Source organism: Aulonocara sp. 'chitande type north' Nkhata Bay, linkage group LG13 (assembly GCF_057382095.1).
Source record: "Aulonocara sp. 'chitande type north' Nkhata Bay isolate Kocher_YH1m ecotype deep benthic linkage group LG13, A_spYH_male_GT1.1, whole genome shotgun sequence".
NCBI classification, from domain to species: Eukaryota; Metazoa; Chordata; class Actinopteri; order Cichliformes; family Cichlidae; genus Aulonocara; species Aulonocara sp. 'chitande type north' Nkhata Bay.
The window spans coordinates 21,893,190-21,915,615 of NC_141356.1; the positions used below are offsets into that span (position 1 = coordinate 21,893,190).

Sequence of the window (22,426 nt, forward strand, 5' to 3'; positions counted from 1 at the left end):
TTCAATCATTCGAGGAGGAGCACTCAATGGATTCATGCACAACTGAACTAATACAAGGATTAGTAAAATAACACTGTCCCACAAACAATGGAGGTATAAACTGTATTCATGTGTATGTCAGCACAGAAGTGTGCAAATGGGTGATTTCAGTAGGCTGAAAAACTTGACTCTAGTGCTCTACTGCAGGAGTGACTCTTGAGCCTGATGAGAAGGAGGTTTGAAGAAGGTTGACAGAGAAGACCAGGATCTTTAATCAGAACCTTAGGCACCCTCTTCCCGCTGTTCTGATGAGCCACATGTCCTCCCTCAGAGGTCACTTTACTGTTCCCTGTTCCACTGAGCAGATTAGATGCTCCTTCATATGTAATTCACACCTTTAATAACACGCAGGTGCACACTCCCTGACAACTTGACTGATTTGTCTTGATGCTCTGTTGTGGTCTGGTGACTGTGATGTGTGTATTTATATGGTTAGATGATCCCCACAGTGACCTACTAAACAAGATTAATTTATACAGTGTATATTGTGATCAATTGTTTGTCATTGTATTTATACGTGTTTTTTATTTTCATTTTAATGTATTAGATAATTAATCTACAGTTTATAGACTTTATGTATATTTAAAAGCTTTATAGAGTCATATAATTCATTTCAGCTACAACACAAGTCTATTTTATTTGACCACACTCAAGGCCTGTTTAATGCCATTAATGATTCATTCATAAGGAGGTCAGAGGTCAGAAGAGCAGCAGACCACACTCACTGGAGCTGATTACATTTTTGTGACCCTTATGACCTAATCAAAAGGATAATATAGCAAAGTTAAGTCATAGCACAGAGTGTATCAATAGTACCAACAGGGAATATGTCGTTTCATAAATACTCTCCCTTGATTCTCTTCCCCCCTTTGGGATGAATTTATTTTGAGATTTTCCCAGCATGGTTCCCATTATGCTTTTGGCAATTTTGAACATAGCAAACAATGTGGGGTTCATCTCCGTGAGCTGTAGGATATAACAAAACGTAATTTTTAAAACTGTGCACTTATCAGCCACAATACTGAAACCACTGACAGGTGACGTGTGTAGCATTGATCATTTCGTTCCAGTACAAAAAAACCATTGGGCCCTGGTATTTACATGTTGTCACTTTAATATGCACAATCCACGGAAGCATTGTTGCATACCCACAGCAACAAAGAGCCCAAAGTGTGCAACCACCTCCACCCTCCCTGACCAGACCCTCATCATGAACAAGTGGGATTCAAGGAGGCCCTGCCTGCCCAGGTCTGTTTCAGAGGTGTTTTGGCAGCAATATTGGATGTTTTAAATGACATTTTAGTGAATTTCACTTACACTGAATTTGCTGCAGGCTGTTTGTGTTTTCTCTTTTACCACAGATGTACAGCCAGCAAGCAAGTGGATTACTTTTGAACCTGTAATCAAAGTGGGTCCAAGCATTAAAAACCCTTTGCTATAAATTTAATATAGTGTGGAAAATCCATTGCAGTCAAGCACTGCCTCAAGTCTTTTGACCCATAGGCATCAGCAGATGCTTTGTATCCTCTCCGGGGACTATAACCATGTTTAGCTGGTGCTTTGCTCTACGATCTTTCTGCCTTTAGTCTGCTTTCAGAAAATGATTGACCTACAAAATGTTAAGGTTGCTGATCATGTCAGCCAGTGGCGCCTCGTTCACATTTTTTCCCTTATACGTCCAGTCCCCTTCATGAGCAGAACTGCAGAATATGACAAACGTGGTAAGCAATTACTGCCAGCAGTTCATATGCTAAACAAATCAATAGTTTTCTAAAACTCAGCGAATGATGATGCAAAGTATAATCACTGTGCTATTGTCAGGAGCTTCTTGTGCAATACCTTATGCTGAGACATCAAAAACTTTTGTCAAGAACTTTTGAGGCAAGGATTTCTCTTATCTAATCCAATGCCAAATTGAATCAAAATAAGACTGGAGACTATAGACACGGCCAAATAGGATGATAATGAGTTCTTCTGGGCTGCAGCAGTATATTATCTGTGGCATTCATTTAGCAAAAGAGCTCTACAGCCTCAGTCAACTTTGATACAAGCTCTTTTACATAATAAACTTGCTGCTATCATGCTGTGAGCCAAATTAATTGCATTTCACTTTGCTGTTTGTCAGCCCCACAAGGAGTTGCTCTGTGCTAAAGTCATTTAGTTATACACAACACTGTGTTTACCACAGGGCAAATAACAGCACCTGTGCTGCAAAAAGCAAAATGGGCAGATTAAAAAAAGTTGTCCTAGATGACAAAAACATCTGTCGACACATGTTTTTAGACTCTTCCTTGTTAAAAATAAATAAATAAATAAAAACCCAGTTTTGGATAAATTTCATCAAAATGAATCTCACAACAAAGTATTTTGAGTATTGTAGATGTAATGACATAAAAACTATTGCCAGATTTTTGTCACAATCCAACAGAGTGGATATTTGTTCCAATGCATCGCATTAAGCATTCTTAAGCATATTACAGATGCCTTAGATGCAATGCAGAAATAATAACGCAGTCGTAATCTTTTTTGAGCAAATATAAAAACTCAGAGACTGGTATTTTCCTCGGCATAATTAAAACGAAAATGGAAATGAAAAAAAAAAATCACACAAGGACAAACTGTCCACTTGTCTCAAAACTCTTTCATTATGCACATGAAATCATAAATATGCTGCATCAACCGTCGCCCCACCACCCACACACCAGTTTAAATACATGCATAACAACCTTTATGATATCAACATGCACAGCTCATAAAACAGGTAGATCCTTACATACACACAGAGGAACTGTGAGTTGATGAGTCACAATTACTGTATGAACTGATTGTACAATACTGAGGCAACCACTAGAGTAGACTGAAATGTACACCCACGCACATAACCAGTCCAATATCCAAGTAGAAACACCTACATTGCACAGACACGATCAGATACACAAGAAACTCTCAAAAGACACTTGGTTTTAACTTCCCATATTTGTCACAGTTCATCCTGCCCACTTTTGAGTCATATTATGTGCAATGAGAGGCTCGACTAATCATTCGGCAGCTCTTTCAAGGCAGTCCAGTTCTACATTTTTATACTGCGCTAAAATCAAACCAGCTGAAGGACACAAAAAGACTAGATTAAAAAAGAAAACAAACTGACTTTTACCTACTGTAATATGATATGGTACATAGGTTTCAAAATGGCAAGTAAGTGAAGTGTTACTCCTTATTTTAGAGCTAAGTGACAACACATCTGGATTCAAGTTATTCAGCATCTAACCAGCACTTGTCCTCTCATTTACGCCACCATCAAACACGAGGAATGGTATAAACAGTTGTAATGATGCCATCCTGAAATTTCGTATTTTTAGTATTAATTGGGCCATTTGAGAAAACTGATGTTTGGGAAATGAAAATGGAAGTGCATTAGTGGCTGTATTTATTTAGATTTTAGCAAAGTGGCTCCAGTAAAAATATGCCACAATTTTTTTAGTAACAATATTTTAATCTTGTTCTTTTAATTCAGTGCATTTGCAAAACCTCTCAGTTAATCCAGTGTCCTTTCAGTCCTTTCTTTCTTCCTTTAAGCTTGCTTTCTTCTGATTGGCTCTGCTTTACAAAGAAAATATATGAACAGCACGTCTGTGTGTGTTCACATTAGGGATATCATACAGAGCAAAGAGCAGAAACAGCTTTGCGAAACTGAGCGCTGGATTATTGGGGTTACTTGAGGTTACATACACCCAATGTTTTCCAATAATACAATGTTACAGTGTCTATATATAAAGCACAATAGGTCAACTTTAATATTGGCACAAATTGTGGAAAACATGTGATAAATTGCTTTCACAAGCTGTCCACTACTGCCGATCTATTTGCTGACCCTGATGTCAAAAGGGCAACTTCGGTGTTATACATACACCAGTAATAAGCATTTCAGTGTTTGGCTTTTACCTTGATCTTCAATGTCCAGATTCTTCATCATCCACTGTACAATATCAGAACCTAAAATAGAAAAAAAGCATATACATATGACTCACTTACATATCTAATATGCTCACGCTGTGCTGGAGCACATTTTGCAGGAGATGCAAATGAAAGGGAAAACAATGAAACTCTTAACCCTAGTCAACCCTCCTCATCATCACAGTGCATACCAATTCCTCTCACCTTGCACCATGTAGGTGGGTAAAAGGTGATCCATTACCATTTTTTTTTCTGTGTACCTCTCCAAGCTGGCTCTTTTTGTGTGACGTCCATAAATATAAATGACCAGAGAGAGATACAATTGGATAATGACGCCTATATTTTGTAGTATATTAAAATAATCTATCTGACTTGAAGCGTCTTATACAGATTGTGACATGCGTGGCAGGATCTAAAATGAGAACAGATCAGAATATTGTCTAAACAGTGAAAGAGGGTTTAAACGAGAGCACAAAAGCAAAAACCTGAGAAGAATTAGGAGGAAGATGCTGTGGCCCTATTTTAAACAAACTATCATCAACAACTGAAACATCTGAGTAATGCTTGTGGTTTGCAGATGATTTGTGTATTCCTTTTGCCATTTTTCTGGAATGGAGAAACATTTTACATGATGGATGCTATTTAGCCTCTTCTCCACCTGAAAATGAATCACATTCAAATCTTAGAACAGCATCCTCCGTCCCCAGGCATTTTCACACCACTGCGCACCATGTGACTTTGGCACTTTGGTTAAATATATATTTTGCAAGCTATTATTACTGTCTGTCATACTGACAGGTGAAGGTGTGTGTGTGCAGACGAAAGCCACAGACGGCAGGGAAAAAAAGGTGTGAAATGGAGACATGAGGGAATTCATGCAGGGGACATTCGAGCCCCGTGGCTGTATCTCTGTCCATCGAGCTCCCTCTCAGTCTGTCTTCATTTTGTCTTGCACCCCTTTGCGTTTTGGAGCCCCATAACCAGATGAGATTTTCCATGGATTAACATCATTAATACAACCTCATTTTCACACTACCAAATCTGACCCACTTTCAAAGAGAGAGCTTAAATGAGATGTGTAAGATAATCCTCTGACAAGGCTGTTCTCTGAATTAATTAACATCATGACCATAGATTGGTCTGTACTCTTCTGTGTGTGTGTGTGTGTGTGTGTGTGTGTGTGTGTGTGTGTGTGTGTGTGTGTGTGTGTGTGTGTGTGTGTGTACAAATGCATGCATGCCTCAGAATAAGTCAATAACATGAAAAACCAGCAAAAGCTGAAGTTGTCTATTGTCAATCACCATGTTATTCTTAAAATAAATTATATATGAAGTATTGTTTAAATACTACAGCACACAGTTGCATTAACAGCTGACCATTAATGCTTATACATAATAGAAAGAAAATCTATCTTAATTTATATACAGTATGAAACTGTACTATTGTATTGTGTTGTTATTATTATTATTATTATTATTATTATTATTATTATTATTATTAAAAGCTGTAAAAATAATTTTACACTGTAATGTAAAGGAAAATATCTTCTACACAAAATAAAATCATAAAATCAACATAAAGCTGATACTTAAATAAAGAATAAACAATAATAATAACAATAATATTAATAATAATAACAATTAAGGATAAATAAAGGACAAAATTATACTCAGGCTTTTGAATGAACTGTAAATGGTTCATGCCATAACATCGCTTTGAAAAAAAAAACTGAAATATGAAGTGTTTATTGACCTCTGTGATATGACATTTCTGAGCATCTATAGAAATATTTTCACCAGCAGCCAGACATTTTGTAAGCCATGGCTCTGTTGCTCACTTAAAAATATAAATGCAATACAGCAAAAACACACTGAAAACACACACACACACACACACACAGACCTCTTGTATCACAGACATATCAAGCATCTTGGTATGAAATAGTGGCACAATCTATTGGAGTAGGTATCATGCACAACACAGAAAAATGGGGGGAAATGCCAGTAAAAACAGAAAACATTGATTTTTAGGTCCTGAAAACTTTCTTTATGTATCATTGTTGTGTAAGTGTTTGATAGAAAAAGTCCTGTGTGGATGTATACATCAAGGGGTGAATTTTTGGCTTGCGGTATAAAAGACTTTGAATTGTCTGTGATGCTATAAAAATGCAATCGATTTACCTTTTCACCCTTCTATGAAAGCCTGCATGGGCAAATAGTTCAACAATACAAGGACTGCATTTTTCAACATAAAGAAACACTTTGAGGATTTCATTTTATTATCCAATCACAAGAATCAGAAAATCCACAGACATCCCTGTAAGGGACAAGGTCAAAAAACAGTAGTGAATTGCTTTGATCTTCTGGTCCTCAGGCATCAATGCATTAAAAACTCAAGCAGTAACTATAAAAACTACAGTCTGGAGTCTTCAGTGGAGACACTTGCAGGATATGGATAAAAGAATCAGGGGATACGGTGATAAATATGCCCCTGTTCAGCATTAAAACTGAACATACAAATGTTTTAGCTTCAATATTCAAAATGTTATTATCGTATTATTTTTGTTGCCATATCACTGACAAAATAATATTATTTTGTTTTATTGACTTAGAAATAATTTAATCCTGTTTTTGTTTACATTTTACACATTGTGCTGGGGTGTGGTTTGTAGCTCATCTGCAGGAGAGCAGTGATGGCGATGCATCGAGAGCAGGCAGCGGTGCATCACCGTCGATTGGAACAGCTGTGGGACCAGTCTGGACACCAGACAAAAGTGTTGCAGAGAGTTGCCTGAGCTGGTTCCTCACCAGCACCGGCCACAGTGACGTCCTTTCACAGCATGGGGGAGGGAGATGACCCACAGACCTTCGACAAGGTCTTTCAGGCCACAGCGGAGGCATGTTTCTGGCTAAAGGAGGAGTGGGTGATGAGGTTGCTCCAGGTGCTTTCTTGCAAAACCCCGGCAGCAGTTCTCAGCTTGACTGCAGCAGCGAGGAACAGCTTCAAAGATGTCTGCCAGGTGGTAGTCAACCACTGGGATTCCCACCTGGGAATTATAAGGACCAACCTTTCACCTATGCCATCGTTCATGTCTCGCACACTAAAAGAGCCATATGAATTACTGGACATTAAACCTGTTTGGACCAGCACCTACCACCCTCAGACTGAAGGGCTGGTGGAGTGACTGAATAAGACTTAATAAGACTGAATAAGACCTGATTAAAGAAAACTGGCATGAATGTCCAAGCCCAGCTAAGATTCAATACGCTCTAGACCTAAGAGCTGAGCTATACACACTGGGGAGGTTATCACAAGAGAATATGCCCCAAGCCCAAGAAACCACTTCTCTGGTGAGCCTGGTTAAATACAGAGATGAGGATTGAGGGGCCAAATTCCACCATTCCTGCCTACCCGATTATGATAACCATTTCACACAGGCCCAGAGAGCAGATGTTGCTGCATTGCAACAGTGATTTGAAGATGTGTTCTCTCCCCTGCCCAGTCATACCCTTCTCACAGAGCACCATTTTGAAATGCACTCTGGCATGACGGTGCATTCACAGCCCTGCAGGTTACCTGCACATAAGAGGCAAATTGTTCAGGGGGAATTTGCTGAAATGGTATAACTGGGAGTAAGAGAAGACAGAGTGCGTGGAGTAGCCCCATAGTTCTTGTGGTGAAGAAAGGTGGTTCTATACAGTTCTCTGTTGATACCGCAAGGTGAATGAAGTGTTTGATACCTACCCAATCCCACAGGTTGCTCCTGGACCGGTTAGACAATGCTCATTTTTTTCACAACACTGGATTTAACCAGGGGTACTGGCAGATTCCCTTGTCTGCAGAGTCCAAGGAAAAAAAACGCCCTTCTCCACTCCATATGGTTTGTACCAATATGAGACACTTCTGCTCAATTTGTTCTGAGCCCCACCCACCTTCCAGTGCCTCATGGACCGGGTGCTGCTCCTACTTGGATGATGTCATCATCCACAGTGACACCTAGGCGGAGCATGTGCAGCGTGTGGCCACGGTACTGGAGTCCGTGAGGCAGGCGGGGTTCACGGCAAACCAGAAGGAGTGTATGGTTGGACAGAGGGAGGTACAGTATCTGGGGTACCATTTGGGAGGCGGGCAGGTGTGTCAACATATGGGTAAAACGACTCCTATCGCATCCTGCCTGCATCTCAAGACCAAAAAACAGGTGAGGCGGTTCTTGGGGCTGGTTTATCTACTTTACCACGCCCAGTTTTGTGTCCAGCTTCACAGACCTGACCAGCCCCTTGACTGATCTCACCCAAAAGGGTGTTCCAGATTTGGAGCAGTGCCAGGCAGCATTCTTGCAGGTAAAGAATTCTTGCTCTACACTCCTAACTTTTCCCTCCCTGGGCTGGGGCTGGGGGCAGCTTTGTCCCAGGAGATAAGGGGGGATTGACCGCCCTGCTCTATACATCAGCACGATTTGTCAGAGCAGGAGGCCAGGTACAGTACAGTAGAAAAAGAGTGAGCTGTTGACTCTCTTCGCTATTACCTCCTGGACTGCCATTTCAGCCTCTGTTCGGATCACGCCCGGCTACAGTGGCTCCATCGCATGAAGGATGCCAACGTCTAGATCACCCGGTGGTATCTGGCTCTCCAGCCTTTTGTTCAAGGTGGTCCGTAGTCATGGCTGACTTCCTCTCTCACTTGCAAGGTGTGGTATCAGAGGAGGCTGACCAGAACAGCTGATGACCATTGTCTAATCATGCTTTCCCTATTTGAGTAGGACGCCAGGACCTGACGGGGGAGCTGTGTGTGGTTTGCAGAGCACAGGGACGCAGCTGGAAAGCTGCACAGAGATGTGGGATACACTGTAAATAAATACCTTACAACATGCAACACTGTGTGCGTGGGTCCTTTATCCTGTCACACACATTATCCCACATTTATTGAAAATCAGGTTGTATGCAATCATGCAGAGCAACAGAACTTGTCACCATATGTTGCAGTTCTGTTCCATTCCTGCAGATGTAACTGGTAAAGCTGCTTGCTAGCTGTGCTGTTTGCATATTTTATACAGAATTATGCAATTATATAGGCCAGATCTAAAATTAATCAATACAGCTGCATGCTCTGTATGGAAGACTTGTCATGTGATGACTGCTAGTTCCTTTTTTCAAGCCCGAAATATCCATTGATATTTCAGGTGTTTCTTGCTTAAGTTAGCGATTTAAATTTATGTGCTTGTGTTCATTTATTTCTGCTCACTGTTAAAACATTTTTTAGATCTCTTCACATGTCACTGTTGGTTGTATGCACAAAACCTCTGAGACTTCTAGCAAAACCAAACAGTGCATTCAGATCACAAAAACAGCCAGTGTTAATGAAAACATTTTTAAGCAATAGTTATATTGCTTATCGCATCTTGCCTGCATCTCAAGACCAAAAAACAGGTGAGTCTGAGTCAATAAATGGAAAAGAAAAGAAGAGAAGAGAAGAGAAGAGAAGAGAAGAGAAGAGAAGAGAAGAGAAGAGAAGAGAAGAGAAGAGAAGAGAAGAGAAGAGAAGAGAAGAGAAGAGAAGAGAAGAGAAGAGAAGAGAAGAGAAAACTCACCTGAAAAAACACTGGGAATCTTGGTTAGAAAACTTTTCACTGTTCTGATGGGGATGCCATTTTTCTCATCCTGCATGCGTGCTATTACCTCCTCCATCTGCACAAGACAGGGACAGTGGAAGAGAAGGGAGAGTGAGTACTTTCTGTGAACTTGTATAAGTAAGTGGAGGTTGTGTGTGTGCAAGAGAGAAAGAGGTACAACAGATACAAACATGTTTCTGTGTGGTTCAGCCACGTCTCCAGGGGACAGAGAGTAAGGCGAGAAAGTTAGTGACTAACCATCACAGCTGTCAGATTTCTGCCTCTCCTTTGACAAACCTCTCTGATGTGTGTCATTTGTCACATAAAAGCACCAGTAAGCTGCACTTATTGGATTCTGCAGTCTCTATTGAATTTTGGAGTTCTAGCAGTGAATTTTTATTATTATTATCCATTGCATTATATTTATATACTCAAACCACCACATACATGAACTGGGCAGAACAGAGACAAACATTAGAAATAGTATCAGTACTGTAAAATATATTGTATTGTCTTCAGCATTAACATTAAGTTAAAATGACAAAAACAGGTGTACAGCCACATACTGGCACACATGCAAACACACAAACATTTGCACACATGGCAAAGATGGAAATGCACTGGGAGTCGTCTCGAGGGCCTGGCAGGGCAACACAAGGCAGACATGTTTCCAAGAACACCCAGAAGGGAGCAAAGCAGAGCAGAGCATAGTGCTGACGCGTCACCACAATTGGATGCCAAGCTACCTCCCTAAACTCTTCCCTCAGTGTAAAAATATACACATGGAAAATATGTACGTAGAAATCAACACATTTTATTTGGTCCACCCACCACACAAACCTCAGTTGTAGTGATTCTATCAAGGTTTGTCCACTTTAACTCTACTATTTAATAATGGCATTATTTGTAAAATGTATGAATAGTGTGATTGCATTAAAAAGCTGCGACTTTTTTCAACCTCTCTCGACTACCATGACATGGATGACTGCAAACCTATATTGTAACTATATCGCAGTAATACTGCAAACAGGAAGATATGCAGCGTACATGACTTTTTTTTACCGATAACGTTTTAGATTTTAATTAAGAATTTTGCATTTTAATAAATGATGGACTTAATTTTTTATAAAAAGTTTATTTTAATCAAGCAGTAGACTTCCAAGCTGAACAGTCAAGCCAGAAGCACCAAAAACTGCTAATTTTCTAGTCGTTGAGCCAATAGTCATAGACTCCTGTTGGTATGCACACAGGTGTACACACGGGTATTCACAGACGCGGACTACAGCTTTCTTGGCTGCTGCCTCAAAGCACATTGTGCGCTGTCTATCTTGCGTGCTGCACAATATCGTTTATTATTTAGTATCTACTGATATCTACTGCTAGCTAGTTTATTGTGATGGTGCTGTTTTTTTTATTATGTTGCTCTTTGTTGTTTGCTTTCTCTTCTGTTTTTTTTCTCCATACAGGTGACCCAGGTGTTTTGTTTTTTTGTTTGTTTGTTTTTTTTTCTTTCTTCCCCCCCTTCTCACCGTCTCTTCTCCCCTTTGGTTTTCTTTCTCTCCCTCTCTTTCCTTCATTCTTTCTCCCTGTCCTATCCCCCAGTCATGTCTGTCCCGTTTGTAGCAACTGAAAATAAAATAAATTCATAATTATAATAAAGGTCAATCAAATGGACCAATATGGCAAGGCCATGATGATCCACTTGGTAAAATAAATCCGCTTGGCATCTTTCTTGGCCTTAAGACAACAATTCTGATGGCTAAAGATCCAAACGGGACACAAAAAAAAAAAAAAAAAGTCATAGACTCCTGTTAAAATATCCAACTTTACAGGATCAAAATGCATGGTTCAGCATGGTAAAAAAATGCTTTCACATTTATAGGTCATGAAATTCATTAATCATTAAATTGCACCTCTTCACTATGTGTGTGCTCTATGTGTCTAATTTAGTGGATTATCTGATTAATATTATGGCTTGTTTTGTTGTACAGACTGTCCAAGATGTTTGTTTAGAATTAAACAATTAAACTAGAATTTAATTCTAGTATCATCTTAGCCCAGTAGTTAGCACTAACTGGCCAATAAGTGTGTCTTTGCAAAAGCACCCCTATTCAGTTTATGAATATGGTTCACTTCTGGCTCCAAAAAACAAAAAAACTGCATGGAGGCATCAAAAAAGCTAAAATGCTACTGTTAAACGCATGTTTTATACTGTTGTGATTCTTACCGTTGTCTTTTTTGCTTCTAACTTACCCGCCCACACAGGCACAGGTAGTGAAAACACCAGTTGTTTATGCATATCCTATGAGATGACGTTGTCCTTCTCAGTGGATATGAAGGAGTACCTTAAGTTAAATATATTTTGCTGCTATTGTCTTTTTCCCAAAAACTATGCGGCAAGTGAAAGCTCCAAAGTGCTATGTTTCGTACAGGTGTTTCACTGTAATTTATTTTCAGTGGGTTTTTTTGTATTCAAGCAAATCTAACTTTGTGTTTGGTGTTTTGACATGACAATAACTGTGCGCTACACTGAAGGGTTGTGTTGTTCTTGCAGGTCTGACTTCATCGCTCATCTCCTTCAATTTAATTTCCTCTCCATCTTTTATATAACACACATACAGTATGACTTATCAGCTCAGCTCATGAGGGAAATTCAACACAATATGAATAAATACAACTGCATTTCATATAGATGTGGGTTTTGTTTAGGTGAAAATGAATTTCTTGGCCATATCAGTGAGAAAGAAACTGTTTTGATTATGCACAAGCTATGTTAACGACTTTTTTGTTTGACAGTTCATGAGCCGGCTGTGAATGTATAATTATACGATAAAGACCCATGGCTAAAATTCTGAAGATGAAAATGATCAAAATTAGTGATTACAAGCGAACTGAGAATGACAGAGCACGTGCAAATATTAAAGAGCTGACAGATTAGTCTGGACCTAGACACCTAGAAATGGAAATAAAAATAAAAACCGGGTGAAATGCATATTTTTGTCTATTTTGTTAATCTCTTGCTCCCACAGTACCATGTGAATTACCTGTAGCACTAAAATACAGTTCTAAAAACATCTTTAATCTCTCACACATTAACAAGATCTTAGCTTTAATTTTAAAAAAAAGCTCTACCTGAACTGCTTCTGGCAATCCTCCTTGAATTTCTGTTGTTTGTTGTTGGATTTTAGTTATTCTCACATGTGAATAATATCTGGGACACCAGACGAGTTTGTATAAATAGCAATGTTACACCAATTGCATGCCGATCTTCTCCCCTAAAGGAGTCCACAGTCCAATACCCCACATTCTAATCTGAGATATAATATTTTATTTTAATGGTCAATGCTGCAATCAGTAACTTTCACTACTTGTATTCCTCTTTCATGACTACTGGTTATTTGGAAATTTAAGGATGTGAATGTCTAAATCAAAAACAGGTAAAGTAAACTGATAGAAATGGTGGAAGCTCTAGCTGACTAAGAAAAATTGGAGACTTTATTGAATTTATTTTTAACATTCAGAGACTGGAGCAGTCACTACATCACTATTTGTGTAGTAATTACACAATAGTAACAATGTCAGTATTTCTGTCAAATCTAGGAGCTTGTGGCTGGACTATGAATGCAAACAAACTACGATGGAGTTACAATTTTCACAATTTTATCAATAAATTTATAAACAGTTAATTTTTTATTCTGACACATATATTTCATGTAACTGCTATCTTGACCCCATTCGGTCATAAACTAATAGCGGACTGACTCCATGTTACATCGAGATGTCGCCGCCTTGATGCAACAAATTCGCTTTGAAGACAGCAACTGACTGCGAGTGGTTACAGACTTGCTCCCTGTCTCCAAAGCAACCATTTCAAAGGCAAGAAGATTGCAAGTATATTGCACATATAGTTGCAATAATTTAGGTCATGTCTAGTGGGACTGTAGAATAACAAAATGCTCAATGTCATTCTCTGTGCTTTTAAGTAGATTTTAAGTAGATTTGGTACAATGTTCAGGCTTGATTTAGAAAATATTTCTAAATTAATCCAAAATGCATTTAGTTCATCCCTTTGGAACAATTGTACTTTACAGTGGCAACCTGTCTCAGTCTACCTTTCTCTAAAAGTTGGATGGTACTGTGAGCCACAGAGCAAACAAGGACAACAGCAACATTGATCAATACTTCACACACTCTCCCTCCTATCTCTGCAAACCGCCTACACATGGTAAAATGCCACCAGCGTGAATATTCAGGATCTAAAGCTCTTGGAGTCGGGATGCTCTCAGGCTTCATGTTGCGAGGAAGAGACGGAAGTCGTTTCCACAAGAGAGAAGGAGGGGGAGCAAGAGCCTCTCTATCTCTCTCTTTCTCTGTCCCCCACCCATCCACCCACCCAGAGCTGTCTGACTGTGTCTCTGCAGCCTCTTAACAGATAAGAGTGAGTGTTTTGGCTGCACAGTGTGAATCATTGAATAATGATGGCACAGGACTCAGTACGTATGAAGTGACTAACAAAGCTCCGGATATAAGCACATACTGAGCTTCAGCACAGGGCTTCAAGCACTTCAAAGACTATCACGGAGGGTACTCAGGGTGCAATCAGAATGTTTTGAAGCACCATTTTCAGCAAAAAACATTTCAAACTAGGTTTGTAAATCAATGCTGCCCTCTTAGATTTCTTTTAGCCTCTCTTAAATGCAGCAAGCGCACTTATGAGATGGGCTATTCCTAAGAATAGCAAGTAAATAAAAGAATCATTGATTAAAAAGGTTATATAGTAAGCACATCAGCAAGGTGTCCATTAAGCTATGTTATTGAATGTCTTAAGAAATTTTTAAAAAGCTGTTTTGCTGTCGTGATGGGGAATGTTCACCGTTCATTTATAGAAACAGCAACAGCAACAACTTTTACAACAAGGTTTATCAAGTGAACCTTGGAATTCTTACCTACATGTAACTGTAAAACAATTTGGTCTAGGTGTTTTGAACCGTTTTACAGTTCAGTGACTGGATGCATTTTGGAGGGATGAGGTACCCCTGTGGGAATTAACAAACACGGCTTGAAAATTGCTGTCAGCAACTATCATCTTAACATTTGAAGCAAATTTTCCAAATATGAGTCACAGTTCACTCATTTTTGGATTATTGTACAACCTATAGGCTGCAAGAAGTGGTTTCACACTTTAACACATGATTGCTATTCATCTAGAGGTTGACCTAGATTTAAACCTCTGCACTCAATGAACTTATTTTTGAGACATTCTTAATGGGAACATTATTACCCATATAAACTTTACATTAAACAATAAAATTACTAGCTTCCTAGCTGTGCTGCTGAGGACATTAAAACCACTCCTATTCTTCTTTTTCTCCTCTTGGTCTTGCTGTCCCTGTTGTGATGGGTGACTCTTGCTGCACCAGTTGCACGAGTTGAATAGTATTATCTTGACAGTGTTATCTGAGGACAAGGAACGATTCCTCTGAAGTACATCACTTTCACATCATGAGACGTTGCATTCGTACACACTGCACAGGCATTCTCATCATTACATGTCACACAGCGCACACAACAATTATCAATCATATTGCAAGACCGTATGCTCACAGAGAATTCAGAGATATGCACAACAGACATTATTAAAGCTTATGAACACAGAAGTTGGGGATTATTTTATTTTAAGCGCAGCATCAAAACAGGTGGATTACCCAGTCAGAGTCTGGCTGCCTAAGGCGGCAGGAGAGCAGACTGAAATGAACCTGTGGCTATATAGCATGACAGGTCTACTAGATAAAACAATCTCTGCAGTTGGTTGATCTCATTTCCTTCTGAACTGAAGTCCTTTGATCCATGAATGAGGCAGAACCTGTGGTGGAGGCTCAGAGATAACAGTTCTATTTTTTCCCTCCACAAGCAGCAGTAGTTTACAAAAACTCCAACATGTAACAATACAGTAGGTCCAAGGTCAAAAGGCATTATCTTAATGATTTTATCACTTGGAACCAAAATGCTCACGTTCACATTTTCTTTCCTTTTATTTATTTATTTGGATTTTTTTTTAAATAAGCTCAGTATTTCACAAAGAAAAACCTCTCAAAGTTGTCAATAGAAACGGATCAACTCTCCTGGACAGGTTGATGCATTTATACACCGAATGAATGTACAAATCCCATGTGGAGGATAAGAACATGCAGGCAGTGTGCTGTAAACAGTTTCTCAAAGACAAGTGAAACTTTTTTAAGATTACAAAAAATAGCAATGGGAAGCATCAACTGACAAGGACAAAACATTGTTGTGGTTCAATGCAAACAAAGTTAGTAAAAAGCTTTACACTGCAGCAGCAGCAGCAGCAGCAGCAGCACACCATTTGGGCATTCAAAAAACAAAAAAGACCCAGCAGATAGGTGAGGAAAGTTATTGAGCTGGTGCTGCCAAGGTTGTTGAATAGATACAATGAATCTTAAGTTTCTCTGAGGTTACCATATGAGTTACCACAGCAACACAGTCTGGGACCGCTATCACAAAGACAACTTTGGCGCACTGCCACCACTCATTCAGAGAGAAAGAAAGACGGAGGATGGGGAAAGAGTGCATGTGGTGGACAAAGGCGAATGCACTTTGCATGAAACATTGCAGTTATGTCTTTGTTGTTATTTGTAATTCCACAGCTTTTTTGGCGGTATGGTAAATTGTTGTTTCATTATTGCTTACAAAACTGTTAACGTCATTATAAACTTATATACAACGTCCTCAGTTATTCATTCGAGGTAAATGTTTGCCCGCTTACCAGCAGAGCTGTTGAGTAATATGGTGGCAACCACTGAGTTTTTGTATTTATTTTATTTTTTGACCAACAAAACAAAACAGTTTATACTGCCTTAAAATAGAGAAATCAAAAAATCGTCATTGTGGTTTACTCATCACTGTGTTATGAACATGTACAATAAAAACACCGCAAAGGACTGCCTAAAATGCAATACAAAAGAACAGCCATTGCATTGATACCCACTATTCACTCATATTAATGTGTGGACAGTTCAGTAAAAGCATGATCAATAAAACATGTCCAAAATAATAGATTTTATTTATTCGGTGCACATAGGCAATTTAACATTTTTGTATTTATTAAAGCAGAAAGGCTCGGGAATTGTCTCGCTAATATGCAGAATTCAATATTTGTTTACTAGCATTGCAGTGTTACTACACATCATCAATGAATAATTTTGCTTAAGAAAAGAGACCACAGAAATGATTGATATTTTTTTCGCTAACTGTCTAAATGGAGTAATTATTCTAGCACTATGTGCCACCCACAGAGAAAAAGATCACATCGATCATCAAACACTTAGGGTTATAAAGTGGAAAAGCCCTAATATGTAATCCAAGAAAAACAGGGAGACACCCCAACAAAGCTAAATTCTCTGCACTGGTAACAGATGGTCATGTTGGGTTTGCTTTGCTCACTCTAATCTTGCATAAAGCAGCCTGATTTGAATTTCATTCAGTTTTAAATATTTTCTCAGCCCTTGTCTTAGGTTTCTTTCTAATGCCTATTTTACATTTTTATTTTCCCTTGCCTATCTTTCTTTATTCAGTCATCCCTTCAATTTTCATAGGCGTGTTGATGGGAGATTTCACATGGAGCATGAACAACAGTCTGTTTCACAGCAGGCCAAGATCACATAGCATGAGGAACAGATGCCCAGGTGAGAACACTGCCTGGGGTGAAGGCAATTAATCCGAGCTGAAGGAAAATTTCTGTTCTCTGTAAGGCAGATTCTGCAAATCACTGATTAGTCATTTAACAACATCTGGAGTTTGGTGCTTGATAAGCTTTGCTTTCGGTTGTATTCATCAATACAGCTCTGTCTCTGTGTACACAATCAGGCTCCATTGAGCCATCAGTCATATGTGAGCATCTGTTTCCTCAAATGTTCCTTCACTCCTTCCCACTTTTGAATGTTCTCTAGCGCTGAACATTTGTTTCCTCTGCCTTCTTTATTCTTCGCTGTGTATTATCGGCAATAAAATCAGCAGAACACACAATGCAGAGAAGTGGAGGATGCCAAGCTCAGAGCAAAATGCATTGCCATTTGCTGTTGCAGTGTTTATGAAATGAAATGAGAATTATTCCTGCTCGGTTTCTGTTGTCACTTCTAATATTAATGTGTATCAAAATGTGCCATTTGGTGGTGTACAGCTTTGTCCATTTTTTTCCATTATGAGAACCGTGATAAGAAAAACCTCGGGCCATTGTGAAAGCTCGTCTTTACAGCGGCAGTATTATCATGAGCAAACTCTGGTCGACAGTGACGCACAGACAGCTTTCTTAAAACATACTTTGATTTGTTTGGGTGTTTACAAATGGTTGTTGTACACAAAGATTTCACCTGAGTATTGAAATGCTCCTTGGGGTGCGACAGGGAGCCTTTTAACGGCTTGATCTGATTTAGTTTGATTTGCTAATGGATGAAAGTGAGACTGTTGTTTGCAAGCAAACAAGCAGATCTTTGATTCCCTATGTGGTGTTATCGACTTAAGGCTACCTGAGTGGCGTGCTGTGATGGCTTCTGTGTGCTTAAATATAGTACCTTTTCTGTTCAGAGCGCTAGTAGTAAGCCAAATTTTGTTTAAAAGGATAACACTGTGAATAATTCATTATGACTCAGTGGATTGAACTAAATCAAATCACTTGAATTCTGCATTGTGCCATGCTTAAATGTGCCCTGCAGAGTGATCTTGAGTGCAGAGTGAAAGCAAAATGTGTGCATGTGTTTGGGTACTTAAAGTTTAATAAGCGTGTTGAACTCTGCAGGTCCATATTTACTATATAGGTTGGTTTTTTGTTTTTTTTTTACTATTGTTTACAAGGTTACTAACTAGCTGCCTTCCTCTTCTGTGTCTTGCAGGTGCATTGTCGTATGCAAGCATGTTACCACCACCTGCACATCAGCATAACCATGTGAAACCACAGGCAGGACGTCCCTGTTCGCAGAAACACATTTGAATATGCAGTAACAGAAAAGGTCAAAACTAAAGAAACTTTACCGCACAGTCAACTTTTCTAATGTTTCTCTCTAATGTTATATTTGCATATCAATTAAAAACAACTGTGAAGAATTTCATTTGCACTGATAATGTTGCTTTGGGTAATGAAAAGTGAAAAAAGAAAAGCCAACTGTTTAAAATAAATGAAAAATGAAAGCTAGGATAAAAGGTATTTTCTGATTTTCTTTTTTTCCCCTCACAACTACCCAAGTGGTGAATTATGCCATGAAGTGGGAGTGAATTGAATTGTCAATTACAGAAGTTTACAGATAATGGGTGACACAGACACCCACTATGCGACACAGGGGGGCGAGCAAAGGGAGGGGGGCATTCTGGCACGATCCAGCCATTTGACATGCATCAGACAGTGCATAAATCCTGCTTTAATCCATTCAAGGAGTGACTGCAAGTCCACTTTGTATGATTTATTTCATGTTCTAAATGACAAACATCTTCTCAGCAAACCTTCGAGTTTGTTTTAAAATAGCTTAAATCACTTTTTTCTTGACAAGACTGGAAAACGTGCAAAAAGAAAATAGCATGTTTTAGGACCACTTTAGTGTCACACCCACAACTTAAGCAATCAAGCCATTATTATTTATATGTCTTGCCATCATGATGACATCTACACACAATGGTTAACATGTGAGGGGTGTACTACAAATCAATTTTAATATAGCCTTTTTCTTATAGTTGGCTTCCAAAACTCCAATAAAAGGTGCTTTTGAGGTGTCATTTCATTCTTTTTACTCACAAAATGAACAAGTGTTGCTTACATCATGTATCCCTTTGCTTATCCACCTTGGGTGGCAGGTGGCTGGAGCACATCTCAGCATTAGATGACAGGTAGGGGTGCCTACTGGGGTCAGCGGGGGAGCTGGCCCCAGGGAGGGGTCAATTGCCCCTCCCTTCCTTCCCTCCCCATCTCCAGCTGCCTCCCTCTTCCCGCTCCACCACAACCACCCACACATGCAGGGCCTTGGAGTAGGGGTATGTCACCAGGGTGCAGAGGAGGCTACCCCCCCCCCTCTGTCCCCTTCTGGCTGCCTCTGCCTCAATTTTATCCCACAACTTAGACATTCACATTACTCACACTCTCATTACACATACATATAGGATCTTGGGGGTGGGCACGATACACGGAGTCCAAAGTACCATCAGGGTGTACACCCCACCCCTGGCATCGTTGCCCACCTCTCAATTTTAAATACACGTAGACATTGAGGGCTAGCAGGAGGGACCATGCGCTTACCTGCTGCTCTCTGGCAGGTAGCTCCAAGCCCTCCTGGGTTTTAAATGCACCTTAGAACACACATGCATCAACATTACAATGAGCGGGTGGAGGGAGGTTCGGAGTCTTCTCTCACCCCCGTTCTCTGGGGCTAGGACTAGGAGGAGGAGTTGACCGTCCGACTGCGGTCTGGAGTGTGGAGCCTTCCTGCTGCTGCGGAGTCGGGGCGGTCTGCCTCCCCCCACCGCAGGGAAAAGGGAAACACCACCTGGGTCTGGGTGCAGTTCCCCCCTCCAGGGGCGGGGGCACCTAGACCCGGTTTGTAGAGTACGCTTGGGGAGTGTGATCGTGTGTACAACGTCTCTTTATGTCTGTCTCCACGTTGGTTGAGTGTGGAGTAAGTGCATATGAGAGCATGAGGGTGGGAATGGATGTTTGTATCTGTGTGTGCCTGTATGTCTGTGTCTATATGTCAGGTTGGGTGTCAGGCGCCACCTCTCTGGGGACATCTCAGGCCCTCCAGGGTTTGGAGGCCTATCTCCCCCTACCACCACTTTCCCTGCCAGTGGCGGACCCCCTCAGACATCGGTGCGTTGGTGGTTCTTTGTGTCCGGGGATGGGCGTCCAGGTACACACCGGCTCACTCCTTGGCGGCCGCTTATCGGGGCCTGGAGCCTGGGGCTCGCTCGGGCCACTTCGGAGGTGGGGTGCCCCCGGCCTCTCGGCCTGGGGCTCGGTCACTCAGGCACAGCTGGCTGCCGGCGGAGCTCACGGGCGCGTCACTGCAACTCCCCCTGGCTTCTGCTCCGCGGCTGCTGAGTGAGCCCTCATCTGGGACTCTCCTCAGCTCTTTCCGGGACAGTGGCGCAGCTGCCCCTCTGTTGGTCTTCCTTGGTCTCTTGTGTTCTGGGGGCCTCTGGATGTCTGGAGTTTTGATCTCCTCCACACCTGCTTCACGCCCTGGAGGACGGGGCTGTGGCCCCCCCACACCCTCTAGCAGATTATTACATGAAGGAACCTTTTAAAAAAAACAAAAAACAAGCGCGTCCATGCTCACAGGTGTACACACTGGTGATCACACCCACAAACTACACCCTTTTTGGCTCCTACCTCAAAGCACACTGTGTTCTGTTGATCTTATGTGCTGCACAATAATGTTTAACATTTAGTATTTACTGTCATATTCCCATATATCATTGTGATGTTGTTTATTCTATTACTCTTGTTCTCTTCTGCTTGCTTTCTTTTTTCTTTCTCAGCAGGTGATCCAGGTGATTGATATATGCATTTTTTTTTCTCTGCCCGTTCTGTTGGTTTTTGTCTTTTGCCCTTCTCCCCCGTCCCTCTTCTCAGCTGTTTCTCTTTCCCTCTTTCTTTCTCCCCTTCTTTCCCCCAGTCAAGTCTGTCCCGTATTCAGTAAGTGAAAATAAAATAAACAATAAAAGGTGAATCAAATGGACCATTACGGCAAGGCTGGGATGGTCAGTTTGGTAAAGTAAATCCGTTGGGCATCTTTCTTTGCCTTTAGACAACAATTCTGATGGCAAAAGAGCCAAACGGGACAGGCCAAACAAAAAAAAAAAAAAAAAAAAAAAAAAAGATGACAGGTAGGGGTACTCCCAGGACAGGCTGCCAGTCCAAAGTCAGGCTCACATACAGAGACAAACAAACACTCATGCTGACATCCACACCTACAGCTAATTTAGAATCACCAATTAACCTAACACGTCTTTGAAGTGTGGGAGGAAACTGGAGCAACTGGAGAGAACTCATGCAGGCACAGGAAGAAAATGCCACCGCCAAGAACCCACGTCCCAAAGCACTCGACCCAAGGGAAACACTGTAGGATACTCAGAAACCAACTTCAGTAGATATTCCCAGGTTTAAATAACATCACAGTAAGTGGTGCTTTCCTCTAATCAGGTGTAGGAGGTCTTTGAGTGAAAGAGAGAATTGCGAATCGCATGGTGTACGCTGTAACCTTTTTGTTATTTGTCAAGCTAATCTATCCATGGCCACACTGAGCAAAGTAAAAGTGTGGATAATTTTAAAAAGTAATAATATGCATAATTTTGGAGGGTTAAGAAATTTGGTCTACCTGTTAAAGTTGCCATTCCATGAAACTAAAGTAGCACAGGCATTTTGTTTAATAAAAGCATGACCATCTGTCTATATCATCAAATCTATTTAATGTACTACTTCTTCACTCTTTCCTTCCTTACTGGAAGTGTAAAACTCATAGCCAAAGCATTCCTATACAGCAACAGAAGCACCCGTTTCTGTTTTGTCATCTGGTTTGATGGACAGATGGTATTATCAAGATTTAAATTTGAATGCTTTCCAGATGGTTGCCAGCTGACACTTGCATTCATAATTCCCTTCTGCAAAGTATTTTCATTTACTTCTACAGTGTTTTACTTCTTACTTCTGTGTGTTTACAAGTCATGGCCTCTTTCCTTCCCAAAAACTGTCTCTTGCATATGGCTATAGAAAGATCTTTAGTATTTTCCTTGACTCCTCAACATCTCCCTCCCGAAGCGACGACCATC

At 40.4% G+C, this 22,426-nt stretch overlaps 1 protein-coding gene across 2 annotated transcripts in view; it reads right to left on the reverse strand.

Moving 5' to 3' along the window:
- Window positions 1-22,426, reverse strand: part of rgs7a (regulator of G protein signaling 7a) — a 56,282-nt gene that overhangs the window by 14,286 nt on the left and 19,570 nt on the right. For both annotated transcript variants that reach the window (XM_086259167.1, XM_086259166.1), the window contains exons 3-4: window positions 9,581-9,677; window positions 3,982-4,032 (exon numbers count right to left, since the gene is read on the reverse strand). In XM_086259167.1, the coding sequence (XP_086115293.1) occupies window positions 3,982-4,032; window positions 9,581-9,677 (148 nt within the window). The remainder of the gene's footprint in view (window positions 1-3,981; window positions 4,033-9,580; window positions 9,678-22,426) is intronic.